General features: G+C 39.3%; 1 protein-coding gene across 1 annotated transcript; it reads right to left on the bottom strand.

Moving 5' to 3' along the window:
- Positions 1-1,176: 1,176 nt before the first annotated feature.
- Positions 1,177-17,186, bottom strand: LOC139469569 (transmembrane protein 72-like). Its single transcript, XM_071251766.1, has 6 exons — positions 17,030-17,186; positions 12,659-12,719; positions 10,760-10,831; positions 8,854-8,990; positions 8,134-8,236; positions 1,177-6,467 (listed from the first exon to the last, which is right to left on the bottom strand). The coding sequence occupies exons 1-6, from the start codon at positions 17,112-17,114 to the stop codon at positions 6,350-6,352; spliced, it is 576 nt and encodes a 191-aa protein (XP_071107867.1). The 5' UTR covers positions 17,115-17,186; the 3' UTR covers positions 1,177-6,349.
- Between the last annotated feature and the right edge of the window lie 1,431 nt (positions 17,187-18,617).

Consider the following 18,617-nt stretch of genomic DNA (forward strand, 5'->3'; position numbering starts at 1 on the left):
TTGTCGGTCGAACATAGTCCTTATTTACTTAATCATGAAAGTAACAAACTGTGGGATGAGATTATGAGATTGAACCTAACAGTAGTGTGAAGTTGGAGGTATTAAGTCAGTCAGTGAGTGGGTGCAACTTCAAAGAGTATTAATGTTATATATCTGCAAAATCTGTGTTTGTTGTTTAATAGTGTGCCCAGCAATATTTAAGCTCTATGATGACTGCCTGTAAATAATCAGTTGGTGCGGTCAGACCAAGGGTCTGGAATGTGGGATTCAAACCCACGACCAGCAGGTTCTGGCAGGTTGAGATTACCACTCTGCATGGTCTACTGGGCCCTCCTGGATTCCCTAAGGCATCAAAAACAAGCAAGGTGGAGTGTCCTACAGAAAAGGTTTCGAAATTAATTTGAAAAACATAACCGGTACAGAAAAGTCAGAAATATAACGCCGAGATGGAGTGTCACGGACGTCGCTGTGCTGAGAACATGAAGTCTCACATGCTTTCTTCCAGACTATTCTATACACACGACAGTATGTATCAGACATGCTGGGCCACAGGGCTACCGTGAAGGAGTCAGCACTTACGCTGCCCTTTGAGGATATTCTTGTCTCCCAGACTCAAGAAGAAAAATTAAGAAACTCAAGTCTAGAATGCCTCAGCTTAAATAAACTGAAACAAAGCATTGCTCTGGGCTCCATTTGGATTTTTTTGGTTTTTTTTGTAGATATATATTTATAAGAATGATAAGTATATTTCTGGGACTAATTTTTAGTCTGGGCATATTGGTTGGTTGGTTTGTTGTTTAATGCCTCACTCAGCAATATTCCAGCTATATGACGGCGGTCTGTAAATAATCGAGTCTGGACCAGACAATCCAGTGATTGACATCATGAGCATCAATCCATGCAATTGGGATCGATGACATGCATCAATCAAGTCAGCGAGCCTGACCACCCGATCCCATTACACGCCTTTTACGACAAGCATAGTCGCCTTTTACGGCAAGCATGGGTTGCTGAAAACCTATCCTACCCCGAAATTCTGGGGATATTAAAGAATGGGGGACCAGAAATGAGCTTCACACATTTTACCTAACTGTGAGTGTAATTCTCAAAGGCATCCCATGAACATGAAGCAAGCAATAATAACATATACCACATACATTGGGGGGGGGGGGGGGAAGGAGGAGAGAGTAAATTATTGCTAGTTATTGGCGATATTGTTCTCGTTGAACTACTAACTAATAGCCTTGCATCACATGGCTGATTAGCGGAGTCAAAATATTCAAATAATAGTTTCCTGCATTGAAAAGAAAGAAACAAATTACAAGGATCAACATTCCAGAATAGCGAGTCAGAATCCACAGGGGTGCACATTAGTATCCCAAACAAGCAAAAACCACTACATCCTTATTGCTACCTCTGTAAAGTTCATTCCAGACCTATGATTTGTAAAGCTCGTTTAACTTTCATTACAGGACTATCTCTCTATCCTGGACAAGTTATTAAATAAATAGTAAGGCCACACTTTTTTCATTTTATGTTTCCCAGATTTATTCCAGGTTTTCCACACAAGGTTGGTCGAAATAAAAGTAAAAATAAATAGCTGTCAATCATTTATTTATATATTTATCTGAACGTCTATCTGCCGTGGGGTTAAAACAGCAGCAGGCTCCTTGAACAACTGATAGGGATGTAGACATCAAATTTATATATTACATTTTATATTTTGTAAGGGGGTCTATACTATGATTTCTCCAAAATTAATGTAAACAATATTGAAAGAAATTTTGAATAAAATTAATAAAATATATTACAAACACAAGTCCAGATATACATGGAACATGTTTTTATGATAATGTGATTATATTGCGTTCTTCAGTTTGGATTTGTTGACTGGTATTTCCGATGTTACGTGATAGCGGTGATCAGCTGATATTGGTGACAGTGTGTCAGTTTAAAACTTGACTTGATTAAAAATGTAAGTAAATTTTATTGAAGCACTAAGAGCACAATAGCAAGGTACCACTATATATGTTATGAAAGTGATACTTGAGTTTATTCTTCTTATTCATGCATGAACTTCCAGCGTGACCAAAACGCAAATGTCTGATTGGCCAAAAAATATTCCCAGATCTCTGGTCTATACTACTGGCGGGAGACATAATAAAAGTAAAATATTTGATGTTTTATTCATTTCTTTTCCAACTGCTTTTCAGTAGGTGCGGCGGGCCCATGAAACGAACAATAAAAGATGTGTGGCCTCATCAGTCTGACAAGCATCGAGCATTGGAAGTAAAGCTGGTGTGATGACATTCAGCAATGGGGGGCCATGGGGAAGTAAGGGCCTCAAGTATTGTAATAATGTGTTTTGTCTCCTCTTCATCATTAAACAAGTTAACTCTAATGCATATGGAGGACAGCTGAAGCGGCAAGACACAGGTGTTAGGGTTAATATACACTGGTGGAGAAACTACATGCAGAGACGTTGAATTGTAGATATATTAATTACAATGCCTAGAAGCTTAATGCTGCAAATACAATACAAATATACAGGTATCATGGTGACACTGCTGGCTTAAAACAACTCTCCACAAAGAAGGAACGAGAACTGAAACAATCATAAATAGACTCGTTTCCTACATAAAAATGTACACCACAGATGCTACGAATATGCAATCGAAATATACAGATACACTTCACTCACGACAAATGTTTATACACTAACTATGAAAACATACTACTCCAAAAATAGTAAAAGAACACCCAATTCTTCACACTACTACATGTACTAGATAATCTATAGATTATCTACGGCATTATGAAAGAAATTGGTGTTTTTAATCTTTTTTAGAAGCATACATATCTTAGCATCTTATCCAGTTTACTGCTCCAAACACAGCAGGTGATGGATAATGTAGGTGTTTGACCAGTGTGTTCTACAAAGGGTTTTGCTACGGTGATTGTAACCCCCAAACTTAAACAAAGGTTAACGATGGTCGGAACGCTAAGGTTGTTTCGTAACCAATGTGTCGTTGTACAAAGGGTTTCGCTACGGTGATCATAACTCCAATACCTTGATATAGGCTTATGTTGGTTGCACACTAAGGCTGTGTACTATATCTGTTCCAACAAATATAACCATGGTGTACTGATGATCTTTTCACATGGCATACTTTACAACTGATCTTTGGACAAATCCCAAAAGAAAACATTGCATTTAGACATAGGTTTTGTTGAGCTCATCTGTTCATACAGGTTTACAAGCATGTTTTCAACTATCTTTCCACTGTTGAAGCCACAAAAGGATAACTCCCACATTCATTTTAAAATATTCTTAACATCTTACAAACGGTAATGTAAATGTTCAAGCTCCTCATAGTGATAGCCCGTTCTCGGAGCTTTCTATACTATTGCTGTCACCATATGGTCAGTCGTAAACCTTTTCCAAATTTGCTATGACGTCATTCCCAAAGACATAAACAAAGGTAAAAACATTACTACATTTAGAGTTAGAGGACAAATCTGAAGATTCTTGTAATGGCTGTGCCTACACTGGTGGCAGCGATGTTACTGAGAGTGTAGCGCAGGTGTCATGCGCTGGGAAGGAGCTTGGTAAATGTTAATTGGTCAAAGGGAGATAACTCTACTTGCACACTGCGGAGAGTCACCGATACAAACATTCCTATCATAACCTCATAGAAATAGTAACAAAAAGAAAAAAACAAACCAATTCTGATTTTGTATGACATTTTGTATGGTCGTGTTTAACCCTGGTGTGTAACATAGGTATGTTTAGCCTAGACACCTTGGCCTCGTGGTCAATCCGACTTTGAAACCTGGCCAACTAAGTGCAAAGCACATCAGTCTGACTTGAGTGTGCAGGGTCAGCATGGACTAGTAGGGTGGTCTCCCCTTTACACCCTCCCACTATTTCAACATCCAAAATCTGGGGTACCTTAGAACATTTCTCTGTATGAAAATACTGTGGTTTCTTACAATGAAATACCTACTTTATAGGACTTACCATCAGGAATACTTTAGCTTCTTCAGTGGGAGTGAACAGCTCTGTTATTTTCAAATTTTTCCACTTTTCTCACCAACTGTGCAGATGAAGATAGACTTTTGAAGCAATATTTCTAGAAAAAAACATTGCATCATTCTATTCTCATTCAGTTGCCACAGTACAACATTGTCTCACATGATCACTGGATCACAGACACCATACAGCACAATGTACATGTAATATGTTACTAAAATGATCTGACACGAACAACTATCTGTCGTTCATGTATACCGCTCCCGGCCTCAAGGCACAAAGTAGATATAAAGCACAATGGGTGACAGTGTATATTGATAATCTCTGGCAGTTAAAGCTCATATTCAACTGTCTCTCAACCCTAAAATATACAACTCAAAATAAGCTGAAGAACACCCAATTCTTTCAAATATTATAGTTAGTTAACCAAGCCATGGCAGCTTATCTATAGTGAAATGAACGAATTTTATGTTCCTTAACTTCTTTTGAGCAGTATATGTGTAAAAAATCCCTATTTCGGCATACACTAGCATGTCAAAGACACGTGAATTAATAACATGTTACATTAGACTCGATGATGGACAAGCTAAGGTCATAATAGTGCCATATAATCAACACAAGAACGGGCTGCACATAGGAATGGGTATTGATGGTTAACGTGTATCACAATATTTTACGAACCACAAGGCCACATTGCGATACGTATCACAATACATTGTATTTCTTAAATTTTGAATTCAGAATCAATCTGAAGCATGAATGTATGAATTGAAGGTCATAAATAGAGCAAACAAGATGCTGGTATAACATAATGTTTACTCTTTCAATAAATACGCAGCCATCTTAGTCTCTGATGCATGCTCCGAGGCAGCGATGGTATTTCGCAAGTGTATAATATGAAAACCATGATGAAAATCGCTATTTGAAATCACCTGATATACTGAGCATGAAAATATGATATTGTGTGATATATATTGTGGAAACAATGAACCTCAATTTACCGGTATACCGGTAATACCGCTCATCCTGCAAACAGACCCCCATGTGGGAATCAAACCCTTGTCCTCAGCAATATTAGCAAACACTTTACCCTTTAGGCTACCCAACCATGTCTGAAGCCAATAAACTATGTAACCATGTGAAAATAGGGAAATAACACAAGCAAAACAAGTGCTGAAAACAAGTGCTGAAGAATACATGTAAATCAAATGGCAAAATAGAAAAAAAATATCTAAAGAAAAATAAAACCAGACATGCATCATCCATAAATAAACACCATAAGGTGACAATGCCGGTGTAATGGACCAATGGAGGGTTCTTTCAGCATGTGATATGTATAGTTTCTATAAACAGTAAACAAAACATGCATAAACAGATTCTAGTTGCATACCGTCAAGTACATAGAATATATTGAATCGTGGACTGTGTGAATATTTGATAAATTTGGAAAAGTGGCAGTGAAAATAACGTGAATATATGTGAATAAACAATGACTCGATGTGGGATAAAACATTTTGCAAATATTCACTAACTTGCCCTTTTCCATCAGTCAACTGATGAGAACTCAGTCCAGTCCAGTGTTTCCAGTAAAATCACTCACTGGCGTAGGATAGACAGTGAAACGTAAGGCACAAGACAGCATGAGGCTCCCTATAGCTATCCAAACAGTAGTGGCCAGATGGACTTGCCGTCTACATGGATACCGGTCCATTTAAGTGGTCCAGTAACCATGGTAGCCATCCTGATGAAGCATGAAAGGCATGCTGACCCACAAAGTATTTCAGTGGGTAAGAGATGTTCAGAACGGAAGTCATATTCAATCGTGTATTCTTTTCAGTGCAGACTTTACCTCCCCATAACTTTATACTGAATTCCTTCAGAGAAATAACAACATATTAAAATATCCCTTGACAGCTGTTTTCTGACATATCTGAAATTATTTTTTGTATTTTCTCTTCTGGAATGTATTTTTGGTTAAAAAATCAAATATATATCAGGATATATATCGTGAATATCCCTTGATGATATTCTAAATCTTTACTTCTTATAACAGGTTCACTGATCATAAAGTCTAATGGACCTGAGAGCTTCATTAATTCTGAAGAAAGCATTAAGCAGTTTGACATTAGGTAAAATAAAAAAGCATCACAGTGTCAAACACTTGCTCCAAGCTGCCATCCATTTCACGTTTCCTTGGAAATGTACATCTAGGTGAAGCAGAGACGGCCAAACAGATATCGGCTACGTGACCAGCTGTGCAGGATCGGGTCATCCCGAGGGACCAGACAAGACACCGACAGATGGTCTGGTAGCTCCTCACATCTCCAGGATCTCAGACTGGTCCCCCACACTGGGAATGGGGTTAAAGTCACTGTTAGGATTTACAATGCTGTCTTCCAAATCATCATGTAGGTCCTCATGGATATCTTCAAATCTGAAATTAGAAAATATAGCGTGATTCTGTAAAATGTGGTGAAACTTTGCTGAATCTGACTCCGGCATCATCATTTTGTTTGTTTGTTTGTTGCTTAACTCCGCATTCAGCAATATTCCAGCTATATGATGGCGGTCTGTAAATAATCAAATCTGGATCAGACAATCCAGTGATTGATATCCTGAACATCGATCCACACAATTGGGATACAATGTCTTAAAATCTCTTGAGCAGTCTGCAAATAATCGAGTCTCGACCAAACAATCCAGCGACTGACATCATGAGCATTGATCCACACAATTGGGATGCGATGACATACATCAACCAAAACAGTGAGCCTGACCACCCGATCCCATTAGTCGTCTCTTACGACAAGCATAGTCGCCTTTTACAGCAAGCATGGGTTGCTGAATGAAGACCTATTCTTACCCAGATCTTCATGGGTCCCGGCATCGTCAAACTTACAAGTAATATAACCTGGACATTCATACAATTTCCAAGGATCTCAGTTTTTTTAGCTGCATTTGCTATGTGTGAGTAGTATCAGTGGCATTAGAAACTGCATAGTAACTTTACTGGTAGTAATTGTCAGAGGTGGCAAATGACTGAAACACTAGTAAAATGTGTGGTGCTATCGTGGCCACATCTTAACTGGGAGTGATTACAGTTATCTGCTCCTGGTTGTGGCAAACAAACATGTGAGGCCTGATCATGGAGATGGGACAGTTCCTAGAAGGGTGACTGTACCTCTATAAGAACAACAACAGGCTGATTTGAAGCCTTTTTCTACCAGACTTGTGTCTTGTCTACTGGTCAGGTGGGGATTGGATATCTAAAAACACGGAATTCCTACCAGCTTCCACTAGTCCAGGCCCAAGAATGGAGACAGGCCTGTTTCAAGACCTTTGACAGTGACTTAACTCAGGTGAGGTGAGGTGAAATGGGGTTTATCGCTGTGTCCAAGATTATTGCACTTATATAGCGACATGCGTGCGTGTGTGTGGCTGCTTGTCCTAGCCCGGACTGATGCCGATTTATAGTGCCAGACAGGGTAACAACAAGTACCATCTTTTAACATATTTTGGTATGATCGAACCCCGGACCTTCCGCTATCCAGGCGGATACTCCACCACTCCACCATGGAGGCGGCACTGCAAAAAGTGGCACCATGGACCACTTGACCACTCATGACCTATTTCAAAAATGTTCTGCCAAAGTCCTGTTGCCTGGACAGATCTTTAGCTAGAAAATAAGTACGACAGGTAAGGGTTTATTGACAATAAGGTCAAAATTGCCTTTATGTTAGTGCATCTTACAATAAATTGCAAGTGACTCTATGGCATTTGATTGGCTAACCAAGCATATTGTTTTGCGTTTTTCCCAAAAACCGAGAAAAAATACTTAAGGCCTGCCTTCTACTAATCTACTGTTTCCTGATTGGATGATATGGTTGGTGATGTTGTCAATAGTTTATTGGTATTAATGATTAAATAGGAAGTCTGTGCAGTTACTATTATTGACCTATTTATTTAAGAATGCACTATTCACATATATCAGCTACATAGATTTACAGTGCACATACCGTTTTTTACGTTCATACCTCAAAAGACAAAACTAACACTGAAATCAGTACTTAAACATTACAATCTCAATATGTCCTACTTACCTATCGTATGATGGTTTTTGAGTGATAGTTTCAAGACGCCGTTCCCGACGCGTCTTAAATGTCTTCAGCATATACAACACTGCTGACACAAACATTATACATCCTGCAACAGAAAAATAATGAAATCCTGCAATTATTCAGATTATTATCTTTAAGTTTTAAATGCTTTCTGACAGTGAACCAATATAACATCAGTACAGTCATGATAGCACATAGCAAAAACCTAAAATCTACACAGAAATTCATTTACATATGTTTCCCTTCGAAACTGATAACAAAACGTTGAAAACGCAGAAGTGATTCTGCCCTCACATTGTTATCCATGACTACAAAATGGCGGTGACTGACCATGCTGAGCTATATTTACTTTAGCATGTAGAAAATAGAATGTACAATCACTGTCACACACTTTAGCTCCCAATATACCGCAATATGTATCACAATACAGAAACCTATATTGCAACACCATTTGTTTGCCAATACAGAGCCCTATTCTTTAGGGACCATGTATCATACCCTTAGCTTTCAAAGGGAAGATGACATGAACAAAGTCTGTTTTCTGAAGTGACAGTAAGTCGGTTACCACGGCTACTGGTAAATACTGTTGCAAATAATATTTAGAACAGGCAAAAACAAGTTTGAGACAAAAAGAGTTGCAAGGCGTTGAGTTAACTTTACAAAGCGGAATGTCAACTAATATCTCCTTTCTGACGCTCGTACCTGCAAGGACTCCTAGGATCACCTCGTGTGGCTGTATAAAGCACGGGATACAGATGGCGATGTAGAGAATCCCCTTCTTCCAGTCATCCAGCCACATCACACAGTCCCAGAACCTCCAGCACTTGGCCGCTGTGGAGCTGGACACACACGTACAGGTGATCAGGCACAAACAGGTCAAGCTTCTATACAATTATCTTCCTATGCTCACTAGCCCAGCTTTTGAAGTGAGGTGATATGAGTTTTAATGTCGGGTCCAAGATTATTGCACTTATAAAGCGACATACATGGTGTATGTGTGTGTGACTGCTTGTATTAGCCCAGGCTAATGCCAGTTTTATAGTGCTAGCCCACTGAGATAACATGAATACTGAGGCACAGTATACAGACTGCGAGCCGACCAGTCCTTGTTTTAGCCCCTTAATGCCAAGCGCCAGGCAGAGTAGAAACAAGTAAACTCTTTCTATTTAACGTCTTTTCGTATGAGGCCAGTGATCGAAGCCCAGACCTTCCGCTCTCGTAGCAGATGCTCTTCCACTAGACCACAAAGGCAGCCCCAGCTTTGGAGTGGATGGAGGAATACTTTTTCTCAGTTCCGGTATATGTATCAAAAATAACATCTTCCAAGTCAAGGGTGTTAACGGACTATAAAAGTTCAACCAAAATGACAGCGCCTGGTCAAGATGATCTGATCGATATTCAAGATCTACATTGCAATAAAACAGGCCATACCTTGCCAAATGCATCAAATCTCTTGAGCAGTCTGCAAATAATCGAGTCTCGACCAAACAATCCAGCAACTGACATCATGAGCATTGATCCACACAATTGGGATACGATGACATGCATCAACCAAGTCAGTGAGTCTGACCACCCGATCCCATTAGTCGCCTCTTACGACAAATATAGTCACCTTTTACAGCAAGCATGGGTTGCTGAAGACCTATTCTACCCAGGATATTCACGGGTCGTCATTTGCATAGACTCAGTAGCCCAGCCAAAAGTAAATCCGGAATTCCAGCCTGCCTTATTCGGCATGGGTGGAGACTGGACTTTTGGTGTCAGTCAACGCCCTTGCCTTGGGAAGATGAAATAATCTAGGTACACTGTTAGCGACAGGAAACTTCAACTGACAACAGGGAAATTTGAATATAAGGCAGGTTGCTTCAGACAAGTGCTAAAGTGCTAACCAGTATTTCTTTCCCTGCATGTATATTAATTACACATGAAAAAAAATAAAACTTCAAGCCCTCCAAAACCCTTTACAGGGTTAGAAATTCCTTGTATTTTTGTGCAGATGTCAAGGTCAAAATCAGTTTCTGGTGCCTGAAGGGACACTTAAAAATCTGTCGTCACAGAGCTTATTATGTGAAGCTAGTGATATATGTACTTTTGCACAAATATTTACTGTCATCCATTAAAAAAAAAGGAAAAAAAAGGAAAGAGGAAAATTTCTCGCCTAGGTGAAATGACAGAGTTTGAAGACGGATCAAAACTGTTCTTCTTGTGGGCACACTCCAATGCCATAGGGCATGCATGACATCTAAATGGATGCCCTGCTGTGCACCTGAATACATTTTTGCTTTGAGGCATATTATATTGGAGGCAATATGCTTAATGATTGGATGACTAGAATACTGGTGCCATTTCCATAACAGTTGAAATAAATTACATGATAAGTACAACTTTTTACTTCTTTAAGAGAATTCCTTCTTTTTTTCAACATGTACATGTCAATGATAGAAACTAACATTTTTAGTCCACTAGTCCTTATAATGATAACATATAGCAAAACCCTTCAAACGGCAAAATTTCTACTAGTCCGTAGGATACAACTATTGGGCAGTTTGGCAAGGACTACAGGACTAGTGCCAATATCTAACACTGCATGCATAGCAGGATTTCTTACCGTGTACATATTTCCACAAAGTAGTTGACGACAAAGACAAATTCCAACGCTGTGACAACTACCGCAGCCACTCTGAAACCCAACAAGTAGACACTGATAGCTTCTCCTTCCTCATACCACAACAAGGTTTGTTTATCGTTGTTTAAAGTAGTACTCAGCAATATTCCAGCTATATGACAGCAGCCTGTATATAACTGATTGTGGACCAGACAATCCAGTTATCGACATAGTGAGCAATGATCCATGCTGTTGGGGCAAGATAAGCAATCAAGTCACCGAGCCTGACCATCGGATGTACTTGATTGCTCATGTCTAGCATAGGTTGCTGGGCACTTATTCTAACCAGGATTCCAAAGTAGTCAGTACCCGGAATCTTGAAACATCCATGACTTCGTTTTCCCAGTGTGTTGAGTTCGGATGGCTTGTCAACAATATCATATGATGTATTTAAAAGTTGAGATGGTTGTTTCATGCCTAACTATTGAGTCGACATGTCGTTCGTTCGCAAGCGAGTACGGTTTTTCGCCACCCTTCGTATTATTCCAGTAATATCATGGTGGGGGACACCAGAAAATGGGGATCAAACCTTGCAACCATGTGGTGAACATGAACGACTGCACAAACTGTAACTGTCCCTGTATCAAGTGACACATTTTTCTACTGGAGTTAATTGTCACATCAGAATTACTGCAAGAACATATACACAAGCAACAAACTGCTAATATTCCATTGTGTACCACTACAGCCCTGACGCTTCAAACAAACAAAAAATATATCCTGATCCTTTTCATGCTCTAATTTTAACAACAAATACAGTATAAAAATAACATGAATAAGGATATCTGTAACATGTATATATTTTTTTCTGAAATGTTTAGACAAACATCAGTGTTGGCATTCTGCCAAATGCTTATGTAAACATACAAATAACATGCATCTGAACGAGTGTTGATATCTTTGAAATCAAAAGACATGAGTGAGTGAGTGAGTGAGTTTGGTTTTACGCCGCTTTTAGCAATATTCCAGCAATATCACGGCGGGGGACACCAGAAATGGGCTTCACACATTGTACCCATGTCGGGAATCGAACCCGGGTCTTCGGCGTGACGAGCGAACGCTTTAACCACTAGGCTACCCGACCGCCCCTCAAAAGACATGAGGGTGAGATTTTATTTATCATCCAAAATCATTCTTCCAACTTTTTCACTTTGTAGACAGTTATAAGCAGTGTCCTACTGTAAAAAGTACTGCTAACAGCTTCAGTAGCAGAGCCATTAGTGATATCATTTGATTGTGACATCATGGTAACCAATGATGTCACAAAGGTCTGCAAAGCATTGTGATGCAAATTTCATTGCAGCGATATCTACAACAGATATCACTTGATCTCACCCAAGCCCTATCTCCTGTGGGAGCCAGTTTTGGATGATAAATATTTGATATCAAAAGACACGAGGGTGAGATTCTCTATTTATCAGTAGCATGAAAAGTGTTGATTCCCTCTAACCAGCTAGAATTAAAAAATCTATTAATTATGCATTGTTTGAAACTGGCTTGTGCTTTGTTCATTTCATCAAAATCACTCTAAATTATAAATATCTTTGCAGATGAATTATTCACTCTCTTACTCATAAAGCTGATTTCAGATTTTCCCAATAAAAATCATAAAAATCACATGAAGCTTTAACGTGATATTATGTCTCTATGAAGATAAGCCTTTGTACATTACACAAATGGACTACAGCATTAATTTCTAACGAGCATGATAGACAATAATCCCTCACTCCAGTCACTTCAACATTATATGAATTACATGAATCTCCTTCAAAAGATAGCAAATACCGTTACCATGGAAACAGGAAATTGGAATTACAGTGTAAGGCATATTATTGTACTCACAGCATGTAAATGCCCAGAACATGTTGATAAAATGCAGCCTCCACTCCGGCTCCCCACAGAACTGCAAACAGAAGAGGCTGCAGTGATTATGGTTGTAGGGCTATATAAAATAATTACATCAGGGTTAGAACCTAACTCAAAAGCTTTACTAGCCCTGGTTAAAACAATGGGGAAATAGGAAAATATGTACTAGCTCACAGTATTTGGACTAGCCCCGGGCTAGCATTAAGTTCTAACCCTGTTAAATAATCTCTTTTTTTATTGAACTGATGAGGGAGTGATGGATGGAATTCAACCAATAACTAGCCAGAGAATAGTGATAACATCAGCGTTAGAAATTGGCACAAGTCCTGTAGTCCTTGCCAAACTTCCAGTAGTTAAGGTATCCTAAGGACAAGTAGATATTTGGGATTTTTAAGGATTTTACTATATGTTATCATTATAAGGACTAGTGGACTAAACCTGTGAGTTTCTATTGCTGTAACATATAGCAATATCCCCCCAAAATGTTTGAAATGCTACTAGCCCTTAGGATACGTTTTACAAAACTTGTCTGGGCTAGTGTTAATTTCAGTTCCTGAATGAATATGGTTTTACACCGCTTTTAGCAGTATTTCAGCATATCACGGCAGGGGACACCAGAAATGGGCTTCACACATTGTACCCATGTTGGGAATCCATCCCGGGTCTTCGGCGTGACGAGCGAATGCTTAAACCACTAGGCTAGTCAACCGCCCCTCTGTTCGTGAGGGGAGGTGGGATGCTTTAAATATTTTATCACAACATCTGTATGGGGAAGGTCATGTCTCTATTTCCTTTAAGCTGAAGTCAACAAATTTAGATCTCATTAACTTTGGCAGTGAATAAATAATAATTGTTGAGTGAGTGAGTGAGTATGGTTTTACGCCGCTTTTAGCAATATTCCAGCAATATCACGGCGGGGGACACCAGAAATGGGCTTCACTCATTGTACCCATGTCGGGAATCGAACCCGGGTCTTCGGCGTGACGAGCGAACGCTTAAACCACTAGGCTACCCGACCGCCCCCAATATAATTGTTGACAAAGCATAGCATTGTATAGAGTTTGAAAACTTATGTCAGAAACGCTGAATATATGATGCCAGAAACGAAATATACTATTGAAATATGAATAAGAAGCCCAATGAGCTGGTTTCCAAGTGACATGCAGATGCCTGAGAAACAACAAATTGTTCTTTTAGCCTGATTCATTGCCTTGCAATCTTGTGAATCATCACACTATAACAGTGAGTGTGTGAGTTGGTGTTTAAGGGCGCACTGCATGTCAGCTTAATGTGGGAGGCAAGCCTGAAGTGATGCAGGTTTCAGACGTTTACCACTTCGTCGAAACCCACAAACATGGGCATGGTGGTGACAAACCTAGAAATATACTCAGGGCAAACCAGGATTCGACCCATGACCACAGGTTTCTGGCTGCCCAAGGGGCGCAACTCTACACAGGAAAGGCGGCTCCTTAAACGAATGGGCCACCTGTGTCCCTGCCAAAATACCATGCACCATGTATTAATACAAAACAATAGATATATTATACTGCACAGGACATGTTTTTCACGAAGTATTTGGATATAGTGACCCCACTATGTTTATGTGACTAATGCCAGTTTTATAGTGCTAGCCTACTGAGATACCATGCCACAGTTTGACATGAATACCCCACTCAGACACAATCTACCAATTTCAAGCCGACCAACCCCTTAATGCCAAGCACCACGCATGGTAACAACAAGTACCATCTTTTAATATCTTTTGGTATGACATAGTCGGGGACCTAACCACCGACCTCCTGCTCCCCGGGCAGACGATCTATGCACTAGATGGTGGCAGTCCTTTTAAAGGGAAACAACACTCCCAAGTTTGAAAGTCTTCGACACCTGTCAGAGGATCGAAGAATGAGAAGCCGTACATCATAACAAAGGCAGCCAAATTGACATGGGTTTTGTTGTTGATTTGCATACACGGCTTGAAAGGGTGAAACTATCGGTCAACATCATACAATAAAAAAATTCATAGTATCCCTTCAGAGAACAAACTTGATCTATACAAATGTGAAATTCATACCAACTATTACTAAACATTAGACCCGTGAACATCCGGGGTAGAATAGGTCTTCAGCAACCCATGCTTGCCCTAAAAGGCGACTATGCTTGTTGTAAAAGGCGACTAACGGGATCAGGTGGTCAGGCTCGCTGACTTGGTTGATCATGTCATCGATCCCAATTGCGTGGATTGATGCCCATGCTATTAACCACTGGATTGTCTGGTCCAGACTCGATTAGTTACAGACCGCCGTCATATAGCTGGAATATTGCTGAGTGCGGGGTAAAACAACAAACCAACTAACCAACTAAACATGATGACACCATTTAAATTGTATTTTCTGTTCTGCTAGGTATTGTTATTTATGCAAAAATAAACATTACCGTGTGTAATTTCTCGTAAAGTAAGCCAGAAATAGCAACAAGCTGTTATACCATGAAACATGATGATAAGAAAGGAGTAGCAATTGTTGTATTTTAGGCAATTTGCACGAAAAATGAGAGTTGTTGCTGTTGAGCATATGAGCTGAATTTCACTGTTAAAAAAATAGGATGTACACATATTTTCTAAATACCAAATTACATAATTGTACATACATATGTACACACGCTGATGAATTTGCAAGGTGTAAGGTTATAGTAACCATCATCCAATCAAAGTCGAGGATTCAAGGGGATTCCCCCTCGCTGGCAACAAGGTTTTCCAGTTGGCCCCTCGCGGAGTCAGAAGCCCAGTTTGTTGGGTCGCTGGCGCTAATTGGCTTCTGGTGATTTCTCAGGCTAATTAAAATGGTGCTGGCTAGACGACTGAAAGTTGGAGTGTTGTTTCCCTTTAAATTAAAATGATTAACAATAGCATGTTTAGGCAACAATCAATTTTGGTGTTTGGTAGTCAGACAGGCGGGGTATGAAAATCTAAGAATGAATTACTTATTGCCTTCAAAATACGACAATAACCCATGACTTTCAAGCTTTAATTCAACACTGCTTCTGACCGACACTAATGGTTCTAACCCTCACAAAGTCATAAAGGTTGCCATTTCTGCATACTTTTATTGCAAATGAACAAACAGTCAATCAAGGAACTAACTTCCGACCATGTTGTTTACAACAGCTATCCTGGAGAGGTACGAGGGGGAAGCATGTACGTAAATAATTTATTTTTTAATTAAGTTAATCTAATTTACCATTATTTAAATCAATGTTAATAGGCAGTTGGGTCATTTCTGAATAGTTGTTAGGGAGCTAATCTTTGTGTTAGTTCGCATTTGTCACTGGCTAATCTGTTTTCATAAATCAGACAAGCTTCACTGTTTATCATGAGGTTAATGCACCCAGTGATCGAAATTAAGGGCGTCCTTGGGTTCTTCAGAACTTCTACGGTATTTGAATCAAGGGACCCTAGATCTTTTACTTTTAACCTTTGGTTTCTATGACAAAGACCCCATGACTTTCATGCTTAATGTCAAACACTATGTACTCACAGTCAACTGCTTATTGACTGTGATATGTAAAATATCATTTGGTGAAAAAAAATCAATATTATTTCATATTTAAAATTAAAACCCTATTCCTTCCTGATTTCTACTCTCAGGACAAACAGACTAGACTAGACTAGACAAGCCATGTTTAATCATGATTATGTTTACAGATCTAATCATCTGATCAAAGTGGTCACTTTCGTCAGTCAGTTCATGACTGATGTTTGTCCACTAGGTACTATAACTTACTCAGAAACATTTTGATTGTCACTCTGAATTAATTCTGAAGCAAACAATCTTGACTTCACAATACTTTTATTAATCCTTCCTTGTTCAATAAGGACAGTGAAGGATACGCCAAACGATCAACACACTTATGGGACAATATAGATCTAGCTGATTTCAATCAACAGGCTTACAAAATTAAGTACCAAATATTTGTTGAGCAGTTGAACTTATAATATAGATATATTTATACTGTGGCAAAGATACTTTACAAAACATAACAATGAAAAGGTCAAACGAGTGCATTAAATAGTGGCGTGACAAGTTTGGAATTTCATTCATAAAATTTCTTTTCTTTACTGCTTTTGTTAAAGCCGATAAGATCAACATAACACAGTAAATCTCAATATGAATAACATGTCGACTACGATATATGGGTATTAACTTTATATGTAATTCTTTTCCTCTAAAATTTACGAGGGTAAATACCACGTTTGGCATTTTGCCCGTTCTCCACTGCCATTGGAGTGGCGTGATCATGTTGACAAACAGCAGACTCCCTTGCCACGCATGGCGTGTTTTCACTTACCAAGCGCTGTAACGATACCAACTAATCGACAGAACCACTGGAACACTTCACAACAACAATCACACTTCCTGCCAGTCAAGCCCATGTTGTTTGTAAACTTGTAAACATTTCTAAACCAGCACGGAGAACATGCCTAAAACCGTAGCATCCAAGGGCAACAATGTGATCCGGAAATCGTGCTTGACCGGGAGCCTCTCTGATTGGACAATGTTCTACATGGCGCGAAATATAAATGCATTCGAAACACGTGCATTCTTTTCTATTTACCTTTAATTTGTTTCTTAGCCGACATATCCAAACGAAAGTATGTTTTTTGTATAATTTTTGTGTGTATATATATCAACGTTTTCTCTCATCTTTAATTGAGTCTTTTGTATCAAGCAATACTCATATCCATTCGAAAGGATTAAGGAGTGGCTCAGAGTTGAAAAGTATGTGGTCAAATTGCATGGGTTCTGTTAAGTTGAACGTCACTAATCAAACGATAGAAATAAAGCACATGTTACACGTTATGTGGGTCGCAATATGTGTGTGAGTGTGTGTATGTATATATATATAGAGAGAGAGAGATAGAGGGGTGTGTGTGTAAAAGCTGTATATGTAGGCTATTCGAGGCAATTGAAGTTCCTAGTTACCCCTTAAGGGTTTTCTGAGGACAACAGTTATTGTAAAACATTTTAGTCACTTATAAAAGACGACTTTATCTTACAAACAGGCCATCAGCTGAGTATTTACAAAGTCTGTGTGACGCCACTCCCCTTGTTATAGCGCAAGTAAGATCAAATAATCGCGCTAAACATGGTCGCCCGCAAACGTATGATGTTCGAAAACGTATGATCTGACGATAATCGTGCATCCCTTCACCCACGGCAACCTTGTACCAACGTGTGTTGTTTGAGTTTTTCTAAACACTCTCTTCCCTTAAGTTTCCATTTGTTTCTGTTTTTTTTTCTCGTTTGCATGTTATAGTGTTTTATCGAGCCGCTCAAGAATAACCCAGGATTTTTAGAATCTGTTGTCTTAAAGCAAATATAATTGTGTCATTTGAAATAAGTCCCCCTCCGTATTTGTAATCAAATTTATTTTGCATCAAGAGCAAGCGAGAGAAAACGTCGGCTAATAACGCTTACTTTGAAGTGTACCTCCGTGTTCTACTGGATAGGGCGTCTGCCAGCAGAGAAAGAAAACATTTTTCCTTGTGAAAGATAACTTGAACTTGATACTTGTACAAATATTTGCCCCTGTCAAAAAAAGAGTTAACTACGGCCTTGCTATATAAGTGCATTAACCTTGAACGCGACTTAAAATCACATTTGACCTCACCCCGTCCACTGGGCCACGTGTCCCCAGAGCGGATGACAGTTTGGTGTGGCTATACACAACCTTTACCCTGCATAATTACACCCAGAAGATAAGAAACATGGTTGGGGTGATTATTTCAGCTTATCTTTAGTACTGAAGTATATTCTGTACCATAAGCAGGGTTTGATATTTACACCCCGCTACTTTAACCCAAGACGTCATAGGGGCTCGTGCACGTCACCGCGAGATCATGTTACGGTAACGCATTATGGTATTTCGGACAACG

This window comes from Haliotis cracherodii, unplaced genomic scaffold (assembly GCF_022045235.1).
Source record: "Haliotis cracherodii isolate W230 unplaced genomic scaffold, xgHalCrac1.p SCAF_2, whole genome shotgun sequence".
In the NCBI taxonomy this organism is placed as follows: domain Eukaryota; kingdom Metazoa; phylum Mollusca; class Gastropoda; order Lepetellida; family Haliotidae; genus Haliotis; species Haliotis cracherodii.

What these genes read in the sequence shown, in the direction of transcription:
- LOC139469569 (XM_071251766.1), bottom strand. Translation starts at nt 17,114, where the DNA reads ATGGGCTTGACTGGCAGGAAGTGTGATTGTTGTTGTGAAGTGTTCCAG. An exon ending in GTTCTGGGCATTTACATGCT is followed by an intron (nt 10,832 to 12,658) that starts GTGAGTACAATA and finishes GTTGGGTTTCAG; the next exon opens with AGTGGCTGCGGTAGTTGTCA. An exon ending in GATCCTAGGAGTCCTTGCAG is followed by an intron (nt 8,237 to 8,853) that starts GTACGAGCGTCA and finishes TTTCTGTTGCAG; the next exon opens with GATGTATAATGTTTGTGTCA.